General features: G+C 39.7%; 1 protein-coding gene and 1 long non-coding RNA gene across 6 annotated transcripts in view; one reads left to right on the top strand and one right to left on the bottom strand.

Moving 5' to 3' along the window:
* LOC121906831 (obscurin-like protein 1) overlaps positions 1 to 19,025 on the top strand; it is a 40,191-nt gene that overhangs the window by 1,722 nt on the left and 19,444 nt on the right. The window contains exons 2-21 of one of the 4 annotated variants that reach the window (XM_042425980.1): positions 43 to 1,162; positions 2,778 to 3,047; positions 4,249 to 4,509; positions 4,634 to 4,945; positions 5,045 to 5,311; positions 5,585 to 5,860; positions 6,041 to 6,316; positions 6,587 to 6,862; positions 7,167 to 7,442; positions 7,780 to 8,052; positions 8,244 to 8,513; positions 8,618 to 8,692; positions 9,386 to 9,724; positions 11,161 to 11,436; positions 13,747 to 14,022; positions 15,058 to 15,336; positions 15,532 to 15,807; positions 16,097 to 16,372; positions 18,295 to 18,570; positions 18,686 to 18,958. In XM_042425980.1, coding sequence (XP_042281914.1) covers positions 148 to 1,162; positions 2,778 to 3,047; positions 4,249 to 4,509; positions 4,634 to 4,945; positions 5,045 to 5,311; positions 5,585 to 5,860; positions 6,041 to 6,316; positions 6,587 to 6,862; positions 7,167 to 7,442; positions 7,780 to 8,052; positions 8,244 to 8,513; positions 8,618 to 8,692; positions 9,386 to 9,724; positions 11,161 to 11,436; positions 13,747 to 14,022; positions 15,058 to 15,336; positions 15,532 to 15,807; positions 16,097 to 16,372; positions 18,295 to 18,570; positions 18,686 to 18,958 — 6,118 coding nt within the window. In that variant the 5' untranslated portion in view covers positions 43 to 147. The remainder of the gene's footprint in view (positions 1 to 42; positions 1,163 to 2,777; positions 3,048 to 4,248; positions 4,510 to 4,633; positions 4,946 to 5,044; positions 5,312 to 5,584; positions 5,861 to 6,040; positions 6,317 to 6,586; positions 6,863 to 7,166; positions 7,443 to 7,779; positions 8,053 to 8,243; positions 8,514 to 8,617; positions 8,693 to 9,385; positions 9,725 to 11,160; positions 11,437 to 13,746; positions 14,023 to 15,057; positions 15,337 to 15,531; positions 15,808 to 16,096; positions 16,373 to 18,294; positions 18,571 to 18,685; positions 18,959 to 19,025) is intronic. The other 3 variants (XM_042425982.1, XM_042425983.1, XM_042425984.1) reach the window with 3 other exon arrangements.
* On the bottom strand, positions 2,956 to 18,716 carry LOC121906833. 2 transcript variants are annotated; one of them, XR_006098742.1, is made up of 4 exons: positions 18,636 to 18,716; positions 15,064 to 15,197; positions 8,568 to 8,677; positions 2,956 to 3,038 (listed from the first exon to the last, which is right to left on the bottom strand). It is a non-coding gene; the product is annotated as an uncharacterized LOC121906833 (long non-coding RNA). The 2 variants fall into 2 exon arrangements; XR_006098743.1 differs by lacking the exon at positions 2,956 to 3,038 and adding an exon at positions 6,189 to 6,269.

Here is a 19,025-nt window from a genome sequence, read left to right on the forward strand (position 1 = left end):
CTGTTTTATATCAAAGTAATCCATCTATTATTTCTTTTTTAGAAATTTGCAGTGCAGAAGTTGGACTGTCTCGGCTCAGTGAATAACTGCCACTTTTTGTCTCTCCCGGACTGCCTGAGGTGAAGCGAGGCTGACAAAGAAGCAGCAATGGATGTGTTTGGTGGTGCACCACGTTTCTTGGCCTACCCAAGACCTGTGATGGTACAAAGTGGGACTGATGCAGTCCTAAAGTGTCAAATTGGTGGTGATCCAAGACCTGCTGTTATTTGGGAGCGAAACAATGAAAAGATTGACCCTCAAGGACGATATAGGGTTTTCGAGGATGGAAATGTTTACAATCTCATAATTTCAGCTGTGACCACAGAGGATAGTGGTCAGTACATATGCAAAGCAAAAAACAGCATTGGGGAAACATACGCAGCTGCCACACTGAAGGTGGAAGGTGAGGCACAAGAGATGGAGTTACGAGAGGAAAATAAGCCACGATTCCTCATCAAGCCCCTCTCCACTCGTGTCGGCCGTGGGGAAGATGCCGTCTTCTCTTGTAAGCTCTGGGGAAGCCCACGACCAGAGGTTGTCTGGGAAAAAGATGGCAGGAAACTCAATGAAATATTTGAAAGCACACATTTCAGTGTGGGCTATCAGGACGGTGGCTGGTTCCAGCTGAAGATCTTTAAGACTCGTGCACCAGATGGTGGTGTATATACATGCAAGGCCAGGAATGAGTTTGGGGAAGCATTAGCAGGAGCTGTGCTGCTCGTTGATGCTGGCCCAGGACACGAGGACGAAGGAAATCGTAATGGCTACACAAATGGCCACTGGAAAACTCACCAGGGAAAACAAAGGAGCGGTAGGCAAGTGCCAAACCGGCTCAAAGACGACCCCCTGACCAAGTCAACAAAAGTAAAAATGTTTGCAGTGACAGAGGGCAAACATGCCAAATTCCGCTGCTTTGTGACTGGAAAACCCAAACCAGAAATCATTTGGAGGAAAGATGGCAGGCTGATACTGTCTGGAAGGCGCTATTTGTTATATGAGGACAGGGAAGGATACTTCACACTCAAAGTTCTGTACTGTAAGCAGAAGGATAATGGAGTTTATGTTTGTGCTGCATCAAATACTGCAGGGCAAACTCTCAGTGCTGTACACCTGTCCGTAAAGGGTAAGTCAAGATAATTGTCAGTGGCTTCAGTTTCCATTTTTTTTAAATGGTAAGAAATGTACATACAATTTAAAGAGTAAATGTAGACACAGTTTCAGCCTGTAATGTTTTTTGCAGTAAGTAACGGGGTGAGTAAGGGTGTGGTTTGTCCTTGGATCAGATTTCTATTCATTTGATACTAGAATGATGTCAGTGAGATATCTCCAGAGAGAGACTCTGAGATCATTTATTGGGATATGACCAGAGCAGGAAGGCAATGCTTTTTTTATCTATTTATTTTGTGCCATGATATTGTTTTAGATATTCTGAAATAATATGCTTTGTTATGTAGAAAGCATACAAACATGTTAACATATTTATGTTTAAGGAGATACTGTGCATACAGTTTGTATATCAACTACAACACAATATTGAAAAAAACAAAGACAAAACATACTTTTAATAATATTATAATTCCAGTTTTGTTCAAATTATTCTATAAAGGACATGATATCAAACACCAATTTCCCAAAAAAATAATGTGACAACTGAAATATATACCTGAACAGTACAATAATGTTTATTATCACATTAATTCAGTCATGAAAACAGAAGATAGTGGCCACTGCATATACAAAGCAAAAAACAGCACCTACCAAAGACTAGTAGATATTGTATGATACAGGCTGCTGCTTACAAACTACTTGAGGAACTTAAAAGGGCTTTGCATCAGTCAGTTAAATTCATAAAAGGGCAGGTCAACAGGCCAGTTAAATGCAAATATGATCAGCAATCAAATTATATGACACCAGCTGCATTAAAGGCAATTTGATCCTGGGTCCACTGGAGGATTAATGAAACGTATTAATGATCTGAAATCGACCCGAGAGATATCTAAACAGGCAAAGTTCATCAGCATGAGGCAGATTCCAACAGCAGTATGATGTCTGCAAAGTCACTTAGCTTATGAAAGGTCTAGGGGGGCCACCATGTGATCGACATCTTTGGGAAGGGGATCATATTTCGCACATGGCCCAGAGAAGTCCAAACTCATGGCACCAACAGAAAGCATTGTACCGTATCAGTCAGAGATAGAGAAAATAACATTGAGATGGGATTAATGGTCAGTGGTGGCTAGAGGGCAGATTTAAGGGCAATTTAAATGGATGGTGTCTTAGGTAATCAGTTATCTATAAGTTTAATTGGAATTGTTAATACATTTGTAAGATAAGGAAATAAAGAGCTTTGCACACAGACTACTAAATACAGTCCACATTCTTTTGTTTACAACTGTCTGGTACTGTCTGATGGTGTCAGTTACAAACAGTTTATTTTCTATCTAACACCATGATGTGTTAATGACCTTTCCATTCCTCAACTAAATGAGCCACTTGTCTCACGATTTTGCTCATCTTGTTTGCTTCACTGGAATTTACTGCCAAATATGTCTCAATTTACTACAAGGACATAGATTATGTTCTGAGTTTTCACAGGATTGACTCACCTGAAGAATTGATATTGATGAAGTGACACTAATATCATTTGATAGATAGAAGTAAATATGTTTTCTTTACTACATTAGGAGACGTCATATTGGCTTAATCAAACTGGTGTTCTTCCTCCTCCTTGGTGCCAGAGCCACCTGTGCGGTTCAAGCAACCTCTTATTGATCTAGAAGTATGGGAACGAGACTTGGCTGTTCTCGAGTGTGAAGTTCCAGAGGACTCTGTTCCCATCACATGGTATCTGGAGGATAGAAGACTGCAGCCAGGGGCCAAATATGGAATGGAGGAGTGGGGAACAAAACGGCGACTAACCATCCGTGACATTGGAGTTGATGATGATGGGATTTACCTCTGCGAGATGCCCGATGGTGGGAGAAGTATTGCAGAGGTAGCTGTGAAAGGTAAATCACAATCAGATAGCTTCATTTGAAAAGTACAATAAAAACACAAGATACAACAGGACCTTTTTAATAAGAACTGTTGAGGGTCCAGAAGAGATGGTGACATTAAATTTGGCATCATCAAAACCAAAGTTTATCTAACTGAAACTGTGACAACCATAACCCTTAGTTTGTCTGTTTTCCTTCTGTCATTTTGAAACATATACTGTACCATAGGCCTGATGAAAGTCTATGACAAAAACATTGTTTCATTAATAAACTAAACACTGACAGTGAATGCAAGTGCAAGACCTTCTTACAATTTCATCCCTTCCCTCTTTCTTTTGGGAGACAGTGACACAAGGCAAATCCTGGTAGATGAAAACGGTAATGCCACTAGAAAACATAAAATCAGATGTCTCAAATTTGTCAAGCCAACTGAACTTTGCAAAAGCAACCCTTTGTGTGGTGTTACTTTTCATCAATGTTTTTTCTACCAGTGTCGAATGGAAAACACATCAAACTGGCCACAAACAGTATTGTTGCTTGTTTTGGTTTTGTTGTTTTTCTTTGTCCTACCAAAAAAATGACAGCATCAGTCATTTCAGCAAATGCCTAAAACTACATATGTTTACAATCAAGTGACAAAGCTTTGTGGCGGCCGTAGGAATTATGACTCTTGTCTGTCGGGGATGAAGGAGGAAATAGTGTGACATGGTTATAGAGCCACAAAGTCTGCAGAGGAGGTAGGTCGTCTGGTTGGATGGGTCAACAAAACATGAGAGGCAGCTGCTCTATTCCCATTTCCTTCTGCCAGTCAACAATGTGTCTTAGAACCATGACCACAATCCCTAACCCTCACCAAGTTGTTATTAATTGAACCAAGACGATGAAAGTCCCCTAACCTTAACCAAGTCTTTTTTAAACTCAAACAGTGATCTTTCCCTAAACCTAATGAAGTTGATTTAATACCTTAACGTTACCAAACTCAATCCATAATGTATCAGATCAGGTTTTTTTCACAGTTGGAAGGTCCTGACAAAAAAATGCCCTGCTAATAGATGTGTCAGATCAGAAAATGCTTATGTGTCACTCTGAAGGGGAGTCAAAGACAACATTTTTGCTATTTAATTTGTAGAACTTTTCCATTAGATACAGGATCAGGATCCTTTTTCTGTTAATGTGCTGAGGATTCACTCACTTTCAAAGTCTCTCCTTGCAGGTACAATTTTGCGGAAGCTTCCAAGAAAAGTGGATGTCTTGGAAGGCGAAAATGCTGCCTTTTGTGTTGAAGTAGAAAAAGAAGAAATGGACATACATTGGTACAAAGATGGTGTAGAGCTGCGTGAAACGCATAAGACCATCCTTAAGTCCTTTGGTCGAACTCACATCCTGGTTTTCGTCAATACAATGCCCCAAGACTCCGGCCTTGTGATTTTCCTTGTAGGCAGATCCAAGACTTCCTCTCAGCTAAGAGTGAAAGGTATGGTCCTTTATGAATAAATTGTAGCATTCCAAAAGCAATATCTGCCACAAAATTAATAGAAAATAGATCTATGTATGAATGATGATCTATGTTAATGAATGATGGGTTTCTCTTGCTTCAGCCGCCAGACATTGTCCTCCCAGTTGTCCAGTGGGTGTGCAGATCAACACAGAGCGTGCCAATGCAGCTCTTCTCTCATGGGTTCCTGCTCAGGACTCACGAAAGAACCCTCCATCTGGATATGTGCTTGAGCGACAGGAAGTGGGCACTGGCTCACAGGAGTGGCTACAGTGTTTGACCACTGACTCTGCAACCTCTGTGGAGATCCTCGGTGACAGCGTACCATGTGAAGCTGATTATCGATTTCGCATTTGCAGTGTAAACAAATATGGAAAGAGCAACAATGTTGAGTTCCCTAGGGCAGTTCACTTGGGTAAGTTCGCTGTTATGGTGTATGTGTGGATTTTTTAATGAATGAAATCAGAACATGGCTGTGGACATTGCTTACTAAATCAAGTATAAACTTTTCCAGTTCCAGTGGCCAGAATACAAGCTCCCTTACAGGATGCCTTGGTGCCCGAGGGGCAAGATGCCCTCTTCTCTATTGAGCTCTCTGCTTCTGTTATCGGCACATGGTTCTTAAACGGTACTCAGCTTCAGGAGGACGAACGTTATTCCATGCGGCGGACACGAACACACCAATCTCTTCGCATGAGAGGAGTACGTGATACAGACAACGGAGCTGAGATTACATTTATTGCCTATGGCATTCGGGATTCTGCAGCACTGTACATTCAAGGTATGTATGGCTCCCTGTCATAATTTGTTTGAGTATGTGTCTTGATCGGCCAAAGATTTGTGTGTTCTAGTTTTTTGTCTTATATTAACTGGAATTGATAAAAAAAACTGTGCAAAAAAAACAACTTTGAAAATCTTAAGTAAAAAGACATAAACTTAAATATGTTTACCACCAACAATGCAAAAATGAAATTAATGTACTGTATCCTTCAGTTCATCATCCCTAATGACAAGACTCAGTGATGTGAAAAATTCGTTTTTCTAAAATTGGCAGCTCCTCTTGTCAAGTTTTCACCACTGTCAGAAATGGATCGAAACAAATTTGTAGAAATTGGGAACCCCATTGTGCTCTACTGTGAGCTGTCAGACCCTGCAGCTCCAGTGCACTGGTACAAGAATGGGACGGAATTACAAACAATCGAGGGTCTTCATATCCAGTCAGAGGGCACCATGAGAAGAATTGTCATCCAATCAGCAGAGTTCTCACATTCAGGAGTGTATTGCTGTGATGCCATTGATGACGTCATCAGGTTCAATGTGGAAGTAGAGGGTAAGTGGCAAGTGTGTCTTACAATACTGGTTTGATATTTTTCACAGAGACTAACCATCTTCATTGTCACTTTTTACCACTTTTTCTTATGTTTTTGCATATTATTAATGCATTCCATCTTTTCTTGAAGTTATGACATTTACAACTTAACAAACCATTAAAATATCTAAATATCCATAGCCCCACCTGTGAGGTTTTCAGCAATTCCAGATGCTGAGAGGAACAAAACCATCCAAAGACATTGCCCCATTATTTTGCAATGTGAGCTGTCAGATCCCTCTGCTCAGGTGCACTGGTACAAAGATGGGTCAAAGCTTCACCCCCAAAGTGGAGTAGATATTCTAACTGATGGCTTGGTGAGAAAATTGGTTGTCCAATCAGCAGATTTTTTCCACTCTGGGTTGTACTGCTGCAAGACAAAGGGTGACACCATCACGTTCAGTGTGGACATCAAAGGTGATTTTTTTAACCTTAAGCAATGTGAAAGATTAACAAGCTCCTCCTCAGCAAAGAAACTAACTCTGATGACACTCTTGTATGTTGTCTGTTGCCTTTCTTCTTAGAACAGCTAAGCTGTCACCTTTTCTTTGACTGCATTACAGCATGTTAGCTATTTAGCTATCAGTTTGACCTTAATCATTGAAACCAAATAAATTATGATGAATAATCTTAAGGGCTGGCTTGATATTGACTTAAGGTTGACATTAGATATAACTATATCTATAGCTCCACCCGTGAAGTTCTCAGCAATTCCTGAAGAAATGAGGACCAAGTCGATCGAAGCAGGCTGTCCTCTTGTACTCCAGTGTGTGGTGTCGGATCCTGAGGCCGATGTTTGCTGGTACAAGGATGAAATGCAGCTCATTTCAAACTCTGGATTAGAAATCCACTCAGAGGGAAATACAAGGACTATAGTTGTTCAGTCTGCAGAGCTGTGCCACTCTGGTGTGTACAGATGCACCACACTGGATGATACCATGGACTTTCAAGTGGAGATCAAAGGTGACTTTACACTTTTTATCTTTTGCGTTAATATTGTAACATTACCTCCTCTTGCCACTAATAATCCCCGCTTCTTCTGTATGTGGTTTGAACGATTGTTTCATGCACATAACCTTAAAGAACTGTTAATGCAATACTGTAGGTAATTACTATTTATTATCATTTGTTTTGTGACTGCTGTGGCTGTCCCTGAATTTAAAGTCTCCAAACCCCTTTTCATCTTCTGCTCAGCAGTAACATTTTTGCAAGGTATCCATTTCCACAGTCTTGATTTTATTTAGCTGTCCTGAATTCCCAATGCTAGCTATACCAGTGACGTACTCTACTATCTTTGACGTTGAGAGAACCAAGTCACTTGAAGCGGGCAAACCTTTGGAGCTGGAATGTGAGGTTGCAGACTCCACTGTGCCTGTGTGCTGGTATAAAGATGGTGTAAAGCTCTTACCGCAGAATGGGTGGATTATACAGAATAATGGCACATTGAGGAGACTCATTATCCCATCTGCTGAGTTCTTGCATTCAGGGCTATACAGCTGTGAAACATCTGATGACACTATCCACTTCACTGTGGATATTAAAGGTGATTTTTATTCAAATTTGTTGAATCTTAGAGCAATTTCCTAAATCTTTCTGGAGACTGGATACAACTAACATTTATAATATCCATATTTGTCTGTGTTCAAGTTGTGTTTTGTGTGAAGTTGTAACTGCTTCTTAAATTTTGGTAAAAAAAATTAATCTCTACTGACAAATGAATATATTTATGCAATCCTTGAACATGTGAGGTTTTCTCCTTGAAATTGGATATTATGAATTAGTTCCCCATTTGGGGAAGCTGAACCTATAACCCCTTTCTTAATCAGAGTATAAATATGCACTGTTAAGTCCATAATTATAATATGAGTCATCATCTTTAGCTGCATCGTTGCCGTTGTCGCCCTCACCGGAGGTTGTGGAGAAGCAGTCACTTGAGGCGACCTGCCCCACTGAACCAACGTCTGAAATCTCAGACACTGCTGTCCAGGTGTCATGGCAGAGGGATAAAGAACATAATTGTAATAGAGAGCCTGACTTTGAAATGGAAGGCATCAAGAAGACCCTTGTTATTGAACCAACTCATCCTTCAAATTCTGGAGCATACTATTGTGCAACAGCAGATGATGTTGCCCAATTAATTGTAAAAAATCAAGGTGATTTGTTTTTGTAAATGTGTTTGTATTGTAGTTATGACTAACTCTTTACTTTTTAGTCTGTCTTCTTATTTGTTGTTACTATACAGAGCTAACATCTGTGACAGTTTTGACAGTATCTCTTTAAAGTCAATTATTCTAAAACCTAAAATAATGTACACTGAAAATATCCCCTTAATGATTGTCTGTAGTGCCATCTGTGACATATCTGCTTGGTCCTGATGTTGAGAAGACCAAGTCTGCTGAAGAGCACTGCCCAATTGTTCAGCAATTTGAGATTTCAGATCCCATTGCCAAAGCCTGTTGGTACAAAGATGGAACCCAGATCTACCCAAAAGGGGAAGCTGACTGTGAATCACAGAGCAGCAGCCAAGCCTTGCCCCTCCAGTCACATCACTTGTCTGGTGATGGGAGTTTTGGCTGTGAAACATCTGGTGATGCACAGTCAAATGTGGTGAAAGGTGGTGTTCCACATTGTACCTGCACAATTACCAGTCAAGCATTTAGTTACATACCTGAAGCCATCACCCAGCTCATTGTCTTCTCTTTGGCTTTGTCCAAACAGCAGAGCAGTGTCACTATGGTGACGAGATTGGTGAGATAGCTGATGCATCTGCCCAATACACTGTGGATGTCAAAGGTGATTTGATATATTTCAACATCAGTCATCCATGTTAACCCAGCACATAAATGCCACTAACAATAGTGGTGTATTTTATTGTTAGCTCAATCATCTGAGGCATCTATACATTTTTTGTTTTTCCTTAAGATATTGCTTTTTGTCATATTGTCATCTCTGGTCTCATGTCATCTCCTGCAGTTTTTGGCTCTTAATCAAACATGTGGGTGTTTAGTAGCTGAGTAGCTGCTTCTCAACTAACATATATGTTGTGTTTGTCACTTCATTCTTCATTTTAACAGACATCTTTGCTTGTAACAAGCCGCTTGCAACTCTTTAAGTCCATCTTATGTCTTATTCATCACCAAAACCTCTCATTCACATTGCTGCCCCGAACCTCTCCCCGTTGCAATGACAACGAACTCTTATCAGGAGGGGAAGGGGAGGAAATTTATTTACTTAAGTTTTTTTAAATTAATGAGAGAGGTATTAGTGTACAGATTAATGGTATAACAGTATTAGGAGTCAGTTGAAGGGGGAGATATAGGAGCTCATTCTCAGACCAAACCTGGTCGACCTTCTTGTTTGTCTTTGCAATGGATTATCCCATAACTCCATGCTAACCCACACTGATGTAAAATTCTGTTATGAGAAGAACTATTGAGACCATCAACCACTGAAAACCTTTCTCTGTGTACACCACAATGCTTATAGCTACACCGCCAAGGCTCTCTTCTGACCAAGAGAAGAACAAGTCGACTGAAGAGGCTTATCCTGTTGACGTTGAGCACATTTCCTCGAAGCGCAATTCTGGCATCTTCGGCAGCAAGAGAGGAGATATTCAGACATATGAAGAACATTCCAGGGAAATGACAGCTCCTCAGTCAACTTATGAATATACGACTGACTGGATTACATCTAAACAGCCAAATGAGCTCTCTGACAATCAACAAATGATAAATGCCAAATCTCCAGTTTACTGTAACTCTGTGCAGCCAACAATAATGAAATCTGACACACAGCATGACAATAAACAGTCCACAGAATCACAAGGTGAGGAATTCATTTACTATATACAGCATGCAGAAACCCCATCTGAACAGCTTGTTACTTCCCTGAAGACAACTGTCCAGTCAGATGAGTTTTGTAATATTCTACAAACTGCAACTGTTGAATCTGAGGAATCTAATGTCAAGACTATAACTGCCCAATCAGAAGAGCTACATAGCTCAGTACAGATGGGGGCTGTCCTATCAGAGCAATGCAATCCCCTGCAAACTTCAACTGCCCAATCAGGGCACCTTACTAACCACTTACAGATTTCAACATTCAAATCAGATGAGTTATGTGACTCTGTAAAAACTGCAACTCTCCAGTCAGAGGAGTCCTTTAAATCCTTACAGTCTGGAACTCTCCAGTCAGAGGAGCCTTTTAAATCCTTACAGTCTGCAACGGGCCAAACAGAGGAGCTCCACAACTCCACGCAGATGCCAGCTATCCTGTCAGGGAAGCTTCTTGATTGCTTACAGACTGAAAATGTCCATTCAGAGGAGCTCTTTAACTCCTTACGGACTGCAAAAGACCAGTCTGAGGAGTTAAGCAGACCCCTACAGACATCAACTGTCCAGTCAGAGAAACTCTGTGACTTCCCTGACACTGCATCCCTTCAATCAGTGGGATTGCATAACTCTCAAAAGGCAGAAACTATCCAACCAGGTGGGCAATACAACATTCTACAGTCTGCATTTGTCAGATTGGATGACCTCTATCACACAGGACAGGCAGTGCCTAACCAATCAGAGGTGTCAATGCAGGCAACAACAGTCCAAGCAGATTGTCATCACATGATGGAGGCAACACAAGACCAAGTAGACAGCACACTTAACTCTGGGCAAAAATCCACTACCCAGTTTTCAGAGCCTAACCATGTCAAGCAGGCATCTACTGTCCAATCAGAAGAGCTCTATCTATCAAGGATGTATGACAGTCACTGGAATGACTATGTCACTGCAAATAAGGTGGCTGTTGAAGGTGATTTAAATGGTTAGCATTATAAAACAAAAAATGGACGGGCACAATGCTGACATTGTGTAAAATGAAAAGATTGCTTTTTGCAATCCTTGACATTTTGACAATTTCTAGATTTACTTATTTGATTTTGTTCATACTAAAACAACTTTTGTAGTCAATGTAAAACTTTGAGCTTGTGTGGTCTGTGAGAAATATTAAAGATAGGGAAAACAGTAAAAATATTAGCTTCAAATCCTAACTTGAATGCCTAGTCTTAATTCTAACCAAAGATACCTTGTTAGTATACTAATATAACATAAAGATATATCTTTTTAATTACTTATTTTAACTCATAAGAGTTATTGGCATGACTAATCTTGTTTTGAGATTTTGCTCTTTTGTTGTTTGAAAGCATCATTTTTGTTTTAGTCAGTAATAGTGATGCAGTTTTCTCTTGATGTTACCTCAAACATCCCCAGCTCCACCTGTGAGAATTACAACTCTTTGTGAGGCTGAGAGGAACAAGTCTGTTGAAGTTGATGAACCCATAGTGCTGCGATGTGAAATATCAGATCCTAACGCTCAAGTTACTTGGTACAAGGATGGAATAAAACTACATGAAGCAGCTGGGCAAGACATGCTGGAAGAGGGTTCCATAAGAACACTGGCTTTCCAGTCAGCAACGCTGTCTCATGCAGGGATTTACAGCTGCAAGACAACAGATGATGCAATGCAGTTTCATGTGGATGTTAAAGGTGACAAAGTTGTTTTCATCTGCTCTACAAATAGATTTTTAGTAAGGATAAAGTACATCCAAATACTTTGGTTTTATAATTGCATCTTTCAACAGACAGAACACAAGCAAAGAGCTACCATAGAAGAAATCTCAGCTTTGTGCTACATTTATGTGCAGTTTGCACACCAAAATCACAGTGGGTCATCATTTTAATAACAAAACAATTACATAACAATAGGCTACACATGAACACAAGTAGGTCTAAGTAGGTAGAATCTTTACTGGAGCAGGTTGATATTCTTTGTAAAAAAATTACCGCCATGCCAATTTGGACAGGATTAAAATCATAGACATACTCTCTTGCATTTTAATTCTAAATCAAAATACCCTTAGATGCAGTCAATCCCTAACTAAAACCTACCTACTTAAGTAATAACACTCTACATTTTGGCTAATCACTTAGCCTGTAATCTTATTTGAGACAGTGTGGCTCCATCCGCTTCTCCCTTTTCAAGTCTGGCTGTGCCCAGTATGATAGCTTGCAGTGTCTTTCATTTAGACTACATCCACACTAATGTGTTTTCATTTTAAAACAGCATTTTAAAACAAAAAATGATCTCCGTCCACATGAGCGTTTTAGCACTCTTTCAGAAATAATCTCTGTCCATAATAACACGCCTGGTGGAACTGTTACTGAAAGTAACACATGAGTATAAGGCGGTCAAGAAGCTGGAAAACATAGATTGGGAGTCATCACCTAATAGGGGCGTGACGAGTCAGTGAAGGACATGTCGTGACTGATAAGACCCAATCAGGAAGCGAACCTGGGTGTCTGCATTGTTGTTTTCAAAGTCTCCGTTTTCCACCCGTCCAGACTAAAACGCGATCTCTGAGTTTTCAAACTAAAATTCTCTGTTTTAGGGGTTCAAAAATGCCAGAGTAGTGTGGACGCAAGGCATAAACGTAGCAAAAGTTATGTGTTTTAAAAACGCAAATGTCTTAGGCTGTATTCAGACCAAGTCAAGCATTGCAGCACACCATCTGAGATGTGGTGCGGAGTGGGCGTGTTTGTACTTTAGAACATAACCGCTGTGAAACAATCAGAAAATAATGTTTTATTGAACTGATTCACCCGCTTTCTCGCTACCACCACTCCCTCTCTTCATTCGTTCTTGTTCGACCACAGTTTCTCTCTCTCTTTCTCTTGTAGTTTTTAAAATGACTTGGGAAACTGACAGCAATGTCTAACTTTACTTTTAAGGTTATCAAATGAAGAGAAACGTCTTCCCCTCATCCTAGTAGCGTCTTTGTACTCCCTCATGGCAGGGTTTTGCAGCTCTGATCAGTGTGATTGCAGGCTGTGACCACAGCGTGACGTCTGGTTGTGTTTCTCCAAAAGTTGCCTATGGATCAACTTTATCGCCACAGGCGGGCGCGACACTGCTGTGGCCAAAACCCCCACAGCCTAAACACACTACTCCCATTGAAACGAATGGGAGGACTGGTGTTTTCACCACACCGCCTGATTTTTGAGTACAGCCTTAGTGTGGATGTAGCCTTAGTAAAGAGGGCTCACACTCACACCATTTAAAGTTTTTACTTAAACTTTAACAGTTAGTAATAAAGCTGCTCTTTTTGAAAGGTGTTTAAGTACCATAAAACTGACTGATTAAATTAGGTCTATCTAACTGACCAAACCCTTCTTCTTTAAATGTCCTTAGATTTTTTGTCCAAAAAAAGCTCTGAGCAGGCTGTTAATGTTGATGTCCACTGTGCTGGAGAGGATGATGAATGAGTTTAGCTGATAAATGCTAACAAAATAATTATCATTTTATCATGATTAAAATATAGAGGTGCACAAATTTGACTTGCCATTACAAAAGTAAATACCTATTTAGCTCAGAATATGGACAAAATATCCCAGAAACACAACTGTTCTTTGGAGAATGCTAGTGGAACAAACACTAGTTTGAATAAGGGATGGCACTTTAGCTCTCTGTGGCATGTTATTGGCATTATACACTACCCTTCTTTTGATTAAATACCTATTTTACTGTCTAACCTACTTTAAGCCTTCTTTGAGCTTGATTATTAATTTATAAGTGCCATTTTCCAGTAAAATCTGAATGTCATTCAGTTGTTTTCTAAATTTTACTTTAAGTCTATCTTGTTAACTGGACAATGAAATAAAAAGATTTCTATATATTTTTGATGGTTGGATGTGCTGCTGAGGGCCTTGGTTTCAGAATTGTGCCTTGCTTCATTTGGTTAATAACACTACCTTTAAAAAAAAAAAACAACTAATTGTATTTCACATTCCATCCTGTAGCTCCACTTCTGAAGTTGTCAGCTATATCTGAGGCTGACCAGAAAAAGACAGTCATGGCAGGCTGTCCCATTGCTCTACAATGTGAGCTGTCAGACCCCGCTGGACAAGTCAGTTGGTACAAAGATGGAACAGAGCTCCTACCTCAAAACGGAGTAGACATCCAGTCAGAGGGCAATGTGAGGAGTCTAGTTGTCCCATCAGCAGAGCGGGCTCACTCTGGCATATACCGTTGTGAGTCAAAGGATGATGACATCCAGTTCGATGTGGAAGTAAAAGGTGACGCTCAGAAACTCTGTAGTGCTTCATCTGTCTTGCACTGCCAACTAATTGTAACAGCAAGTGGCTAAGTCACATTTGTCTAATTGCCTAACACAAAATGGCTAATTCTGTGCGAGTCCTAATGACTTACTGATTTCCTGACTTTTTGCCTATAGTAGAACTACCAGCAGAGTTTGTCTGTTATCCACTAAAATATCTCTGGATTGGTGCAAAATTTGGTGCAAATATTTATAGTTCCCAGATGATGTCTCCTCATGTCTGTAGTGGCCCACTGACTTTTCCTCTAGCTTCACCAGCAGGTTACCTTTGTACTGTGATGTGTGACCAAAGTCCTGCTAAGCAATCCCATCAGCTTCAACTTGTTTAGTGCCAGATAACAAATGTTAGCTTGCAAATATGCTACACTAATATGGTTACCGTGGTAAACATTATACTTGCTAAATATCAGCATGTTAACATTGTCATTGTGAGCATGTTAACCTTCTGATGTTAGCATTTAGCTCAAAGCACCATTGTGCTTATGTACAACGTAGCTGTAGACTCCTTATTTTGTTGAACTTTTATGAAAGTGAAATTAACAAATAAGCCCTCTTTATGCAGCTTTGCAATGCAGCTTCTCATCATGCATGATAAATATCTTAAGAAAGCTGGCATTTCATATCTTTTTTTTTCTTCAATGGGACTAACTGGATACAGCTTCTTTAACAGAAACAAGCACTAGGTCACTTTCTTGTTTGTGTCTGGCCTGTGCTTTTTGTCTGTAAGTTGGTGTACTATTACTGGATAACATTGAAATTTGATTCTAGCGCTTTCATTTTTTGTTGTACTTCTTGTCTTTGTTCATTCAGCTGTTGTGTTTATGTTGTTTTGTGTGTGTGCTTTGTTCTGAGTGACTTTTGTCATCTGTTTTGGTTAAAGTGAATCTTCAAATTCTTTGTCATTGAATATACAGTAGGTTGGATACTTAATTTTAAGAAATTACATTTATAAAGTTTATTAAGACACTCTTTTTGCAATATCTGAAACCTATAGCTCTACCTGTGAAGTTCTCAGAGCTTCAAGAGACGGACAGGAACAAGTCCGTCCAAGAAGGCTGTCCCATTGTCCTCAGCTGTGAACTCTCTCATGATTCTTCTGCTCATGTCGACTGGTACAAGGATGGGATGAAACTCCTACAACAAAACAATGTGGAAATACAGTCAGATGGTCTAACAAGATCCCTTGTCATTCATTCAGCTGAAAGCATACATAGCGGTAGCTATGAATGTTCAACAGCAGATGACACCATCACCTTTAAAGTGGATGTACAAGGTGATCTATTTATATCCTTGCTTTCTTCGTATCATACATACCACATCCATCTTGTTCTATGGTTTGAGTAGTAAACAGAATTTGCAATGTTGTGAGTGTTCATGGGAACATGGTATGACTGGCTGGAATGTGTATTGTGTCCATTGTTAGTGTATTCATCTTTTCTCCAAAACCCTTGTTATTTCCTTCTCTTAGGCCGATCGCCACAGATCATGCCAATCCCACTATCAGAAAAGCACAAGGTGGTTGCAATTGGTTTTCCAATTGTTCTCCAGTGTGAGGTCTCTGACCCTGTTGCTCAGGTTTCCTGGTTCAAAGAAGAGGTGGAACTTTTTTGCAAAACTGGCCTTGATATGAAAAGAGATGGCAGCCTCAGAAAATTAATAATTAATTCTGCTAAGGTCTCTGATTCTGGCTTCTACAGCTGTAACCTCGCTGATGATGTTGTGACATTCCATGTGGACATCCAAGGTGATTTTCTTATGTTCAGTTTTAATGAGCTTAATGAGCTTCTAGGTGTGAGATGAACATTTTAGCATATCTCCTTAAATACCCTTAGTTGTACACTTTTTGCACAATTAGTTTTGACAGATCTTTTAAATAAAATGATCTTGTAACATTGTATGGAGACAGAGAACTCCTTATGCTGTATGTGCTAAAATAACCAAACCAGAAAGTTTTTTGTGTACAACATTTCTTGTTAAATGATGTTCTGACAGCTTAACAGCAGTACTCTGCAAATCTTATAAACCCCCTCCAGCTACTCCTGTGAGGTTTTCAACACTTCCAGAGGTCGCAAGAAACAAATTTGTTGAAGCAGGCTGCCCAATTAAGCTGCAGTGTGAAGTCTCAGAGCCAACCGCCCAAGTCTATTGGCAGAAGGATGGAGAACAGCTATTTCCAAAGTGTGAATATGAAATCCAAACAAAAGAAAAACTGAGAGCGCTGGTTATTAAATCAGCAGAAGTCAGACACTCTGGGGTGTACAGCTGTGAGGCCGCAGATGACCATATAGAATTCAAGGTGGATGTTGCAGGTGATCTAAGTATTTTGAGCTTTGTCAGAATCACTAACTTTTTTTCAGTTAGTGCTTGGCAAATAAACTAGAATGCAACATTTTTAGAATAATAAGATAAAAGATAATGTGTACTAATAGTTAATTATATACAGTACTTTATATGATTTTGATGAAAATATTATGTTGAGACAGTTTTTCTATTGGTGATCAAGTACATAAAAGATCAAAGATTATTTAATATGAACAATTATTTACTTAAGTAACACCAGCTAATTGTCATTCTCGCCCTAAGAAGTAAATACTGAAAAGCTTATCTGAATCTGAAAGGGACTGCTCTCATCAACCCTGTTTCCAGATGCAGCAGGCAGCTGTTTTCAGCTAAAACAGTTTGATAAACAGATTGTACTGTATATGCTAACTGCCCTGCACAAAAACAGCAAACAAAGTTAGCGACTAGCTGGTGTGCACAGTGGTGCATTTAGCATGTAAAGAGCCAGATGTTTCCCTCTGGAATTGGCTCACGCCAAAACAGACTTCACAACAGAATGAATGTTGGACTTACATTTTTGGGGGGACCACAGGAAAGACCCCAAATTAATGCTAACATTTCTTCTTATCTGCTGGATGTGTAAATAGGCAACTGTTTGCTAATGCCACAACAACCTTTTAAGGTGATAATATGTCAGTGTTGTGTTGACAGATTGTCCTGCAGAAAAAGACTGTTGCACTTGCTGCTGTGTCACACTGGCGAGACTAATGAAGTCTGAGCTGCTGATGCTGCAGACTTCCTGTTCTGAAAGGGCATTAAGGCTGTACATATTCTGTATTAACAATCCAAATTTCATAAACAAATAGACATACAGACAGAGAGAAACAAATCAAACTACATTTTGCCATTTAAACTGCTGTCAAATACTCATATGTATCTGCACAATGGTAAAAACCAATCATTTGAAACTAGAATGATGTTCCAATATACTGGTTCACTAATTGCATGCAAGTCCGTGACTCTAGCTGTCTCGATGCTTACTTTGGTAAGCACGTACTTGCTAAAACTAAACTTTACTTTTATATCCAAGTATGTGACAAAGCACAGCATGGCAAATCTGATTTCTTTGATACTGTTCAATGAACTGAAATTCCTATAGCACTGGTTTGATTCTTAGCTGTTCCAGAGGCTGAGAGGAACAAGTCTGCTGAAGCAGGCAGCCCAATCAAACTGCAGTGTGAGATCTCAGACTCAAGTCAGCCAGACCTGCCAGTAAGCCAGACCTGCTGGTTTAATGATGGAAAAAAACTCTTGCCAAAATCGGGAATAAACGTCGATTCAGAGGGCAATAAGTGTTCACTGGCAATAAAGTCAGCAACGTCTTCATTCTCTGAGGTGTACAGTTGTAAAACTGATGATGATTCAGATTGCAACGATTTCTATGTGGAGGTGGAAGGTGATATTCAAAGCTTTCTTCTTGGCAAGATCTTGTCATCATAGAGTCATATACACTTTCATGATCTCTAATATCTAAAAAGGAAGCAAACCTGATCATCATATTCATCATAGCCGATTTCCCTCTAAAAAGCCCTAATTTCATCAAACATCTATCTGTTTTTTCATATTAATGTTTCATATTTAAAGTCAGTAGATGAAGAAATAGCATGCACTCATGCAATAGTGTGAGTCTACTGTTTTTTCCAGCACACCTATGGTAATAGCTTTATATCACTGCACTGCTTTAATTAACATTTCACTTTGCTTTGAAAGTGGATTAACAACCATGGTTGATTATGACATCTATGTAGAGTAGTAATATAGAAAGCAAGGCTTGACATAAGCATGTCTCAGCTGTGGAAACCTGACCTTACAGCTACAGCGTGCATGAGAATAAACAATGAATGCTACTTCCCAGTAACAACTTTCTTCCTTTGTCTACTGTTTTCTACAGCGCCTCCAGTAACATTTGCTGATATCCCAGAGGAGGACCTTTTCAAGAGTGTTGTGGAACAAGAACAGCTTGCCCTGTCATGCGAAGTAACAAGGGCTGATGGTGTTGTCCAGTGGTACAAAGATGGAACTGAAATCCAACCAAGCAACAATATTACAATCCAAGCAGTGGACACTCAAAGAAATCTGACAATCCATTCAGCTGAACTGTCAGATTCAGGCACATACACATGCCGTGCAGGAGACAACATTTTAATGTTCAAGGTTAATATACGAGGTAACAAAATATTTTATCTCTGAAAATGTATTACATGAATACTGTACACAAATGTATTTAAATACCTGAATGGACAGTAGATAATGTGTGACTGTCATACATTCTTCTGCTTAAGAACCTCCGGTGATGATAATCTACCCCAAGGAGGATGTCCACCTCGACCGTCACGTTCCTGAGGAAATCATTCTGAGTTGTGAACTGTCTCGTCCAAACGGTGTTGTGAGCTGGTACAAAGATGGCCAAAAGCTGCAGGAGAGTGAGAACATCAAGCTCAAGATTGAAGGCCCTTATCGACGACTGAAGATTATTTCCAGTGGTGTGGAAGATTCTGGAGAATACGTCTGTGATACAGCTGATGATTCAATATTCTTTAACCTTAGTATTACAGGTAAAATCTCTAATACTACATACAGTATACTTCATATATATATATATGTGTGTGTGTGTGTGTGTGT

This window comes from Thunnus maccoyii, chromosome 11 (genome assembly GCF_910596095.1).
Source record: "Thunnus maccoyii chromosome 11, fThuMac1.1, whole genome shotgun sequence".
Lineage (NCBI taxonomy): Eukaryota > Metazoa > Chordata > Actinopteri > Scombriformes > Scombridae > Thunnus > Thunnus maccoyii.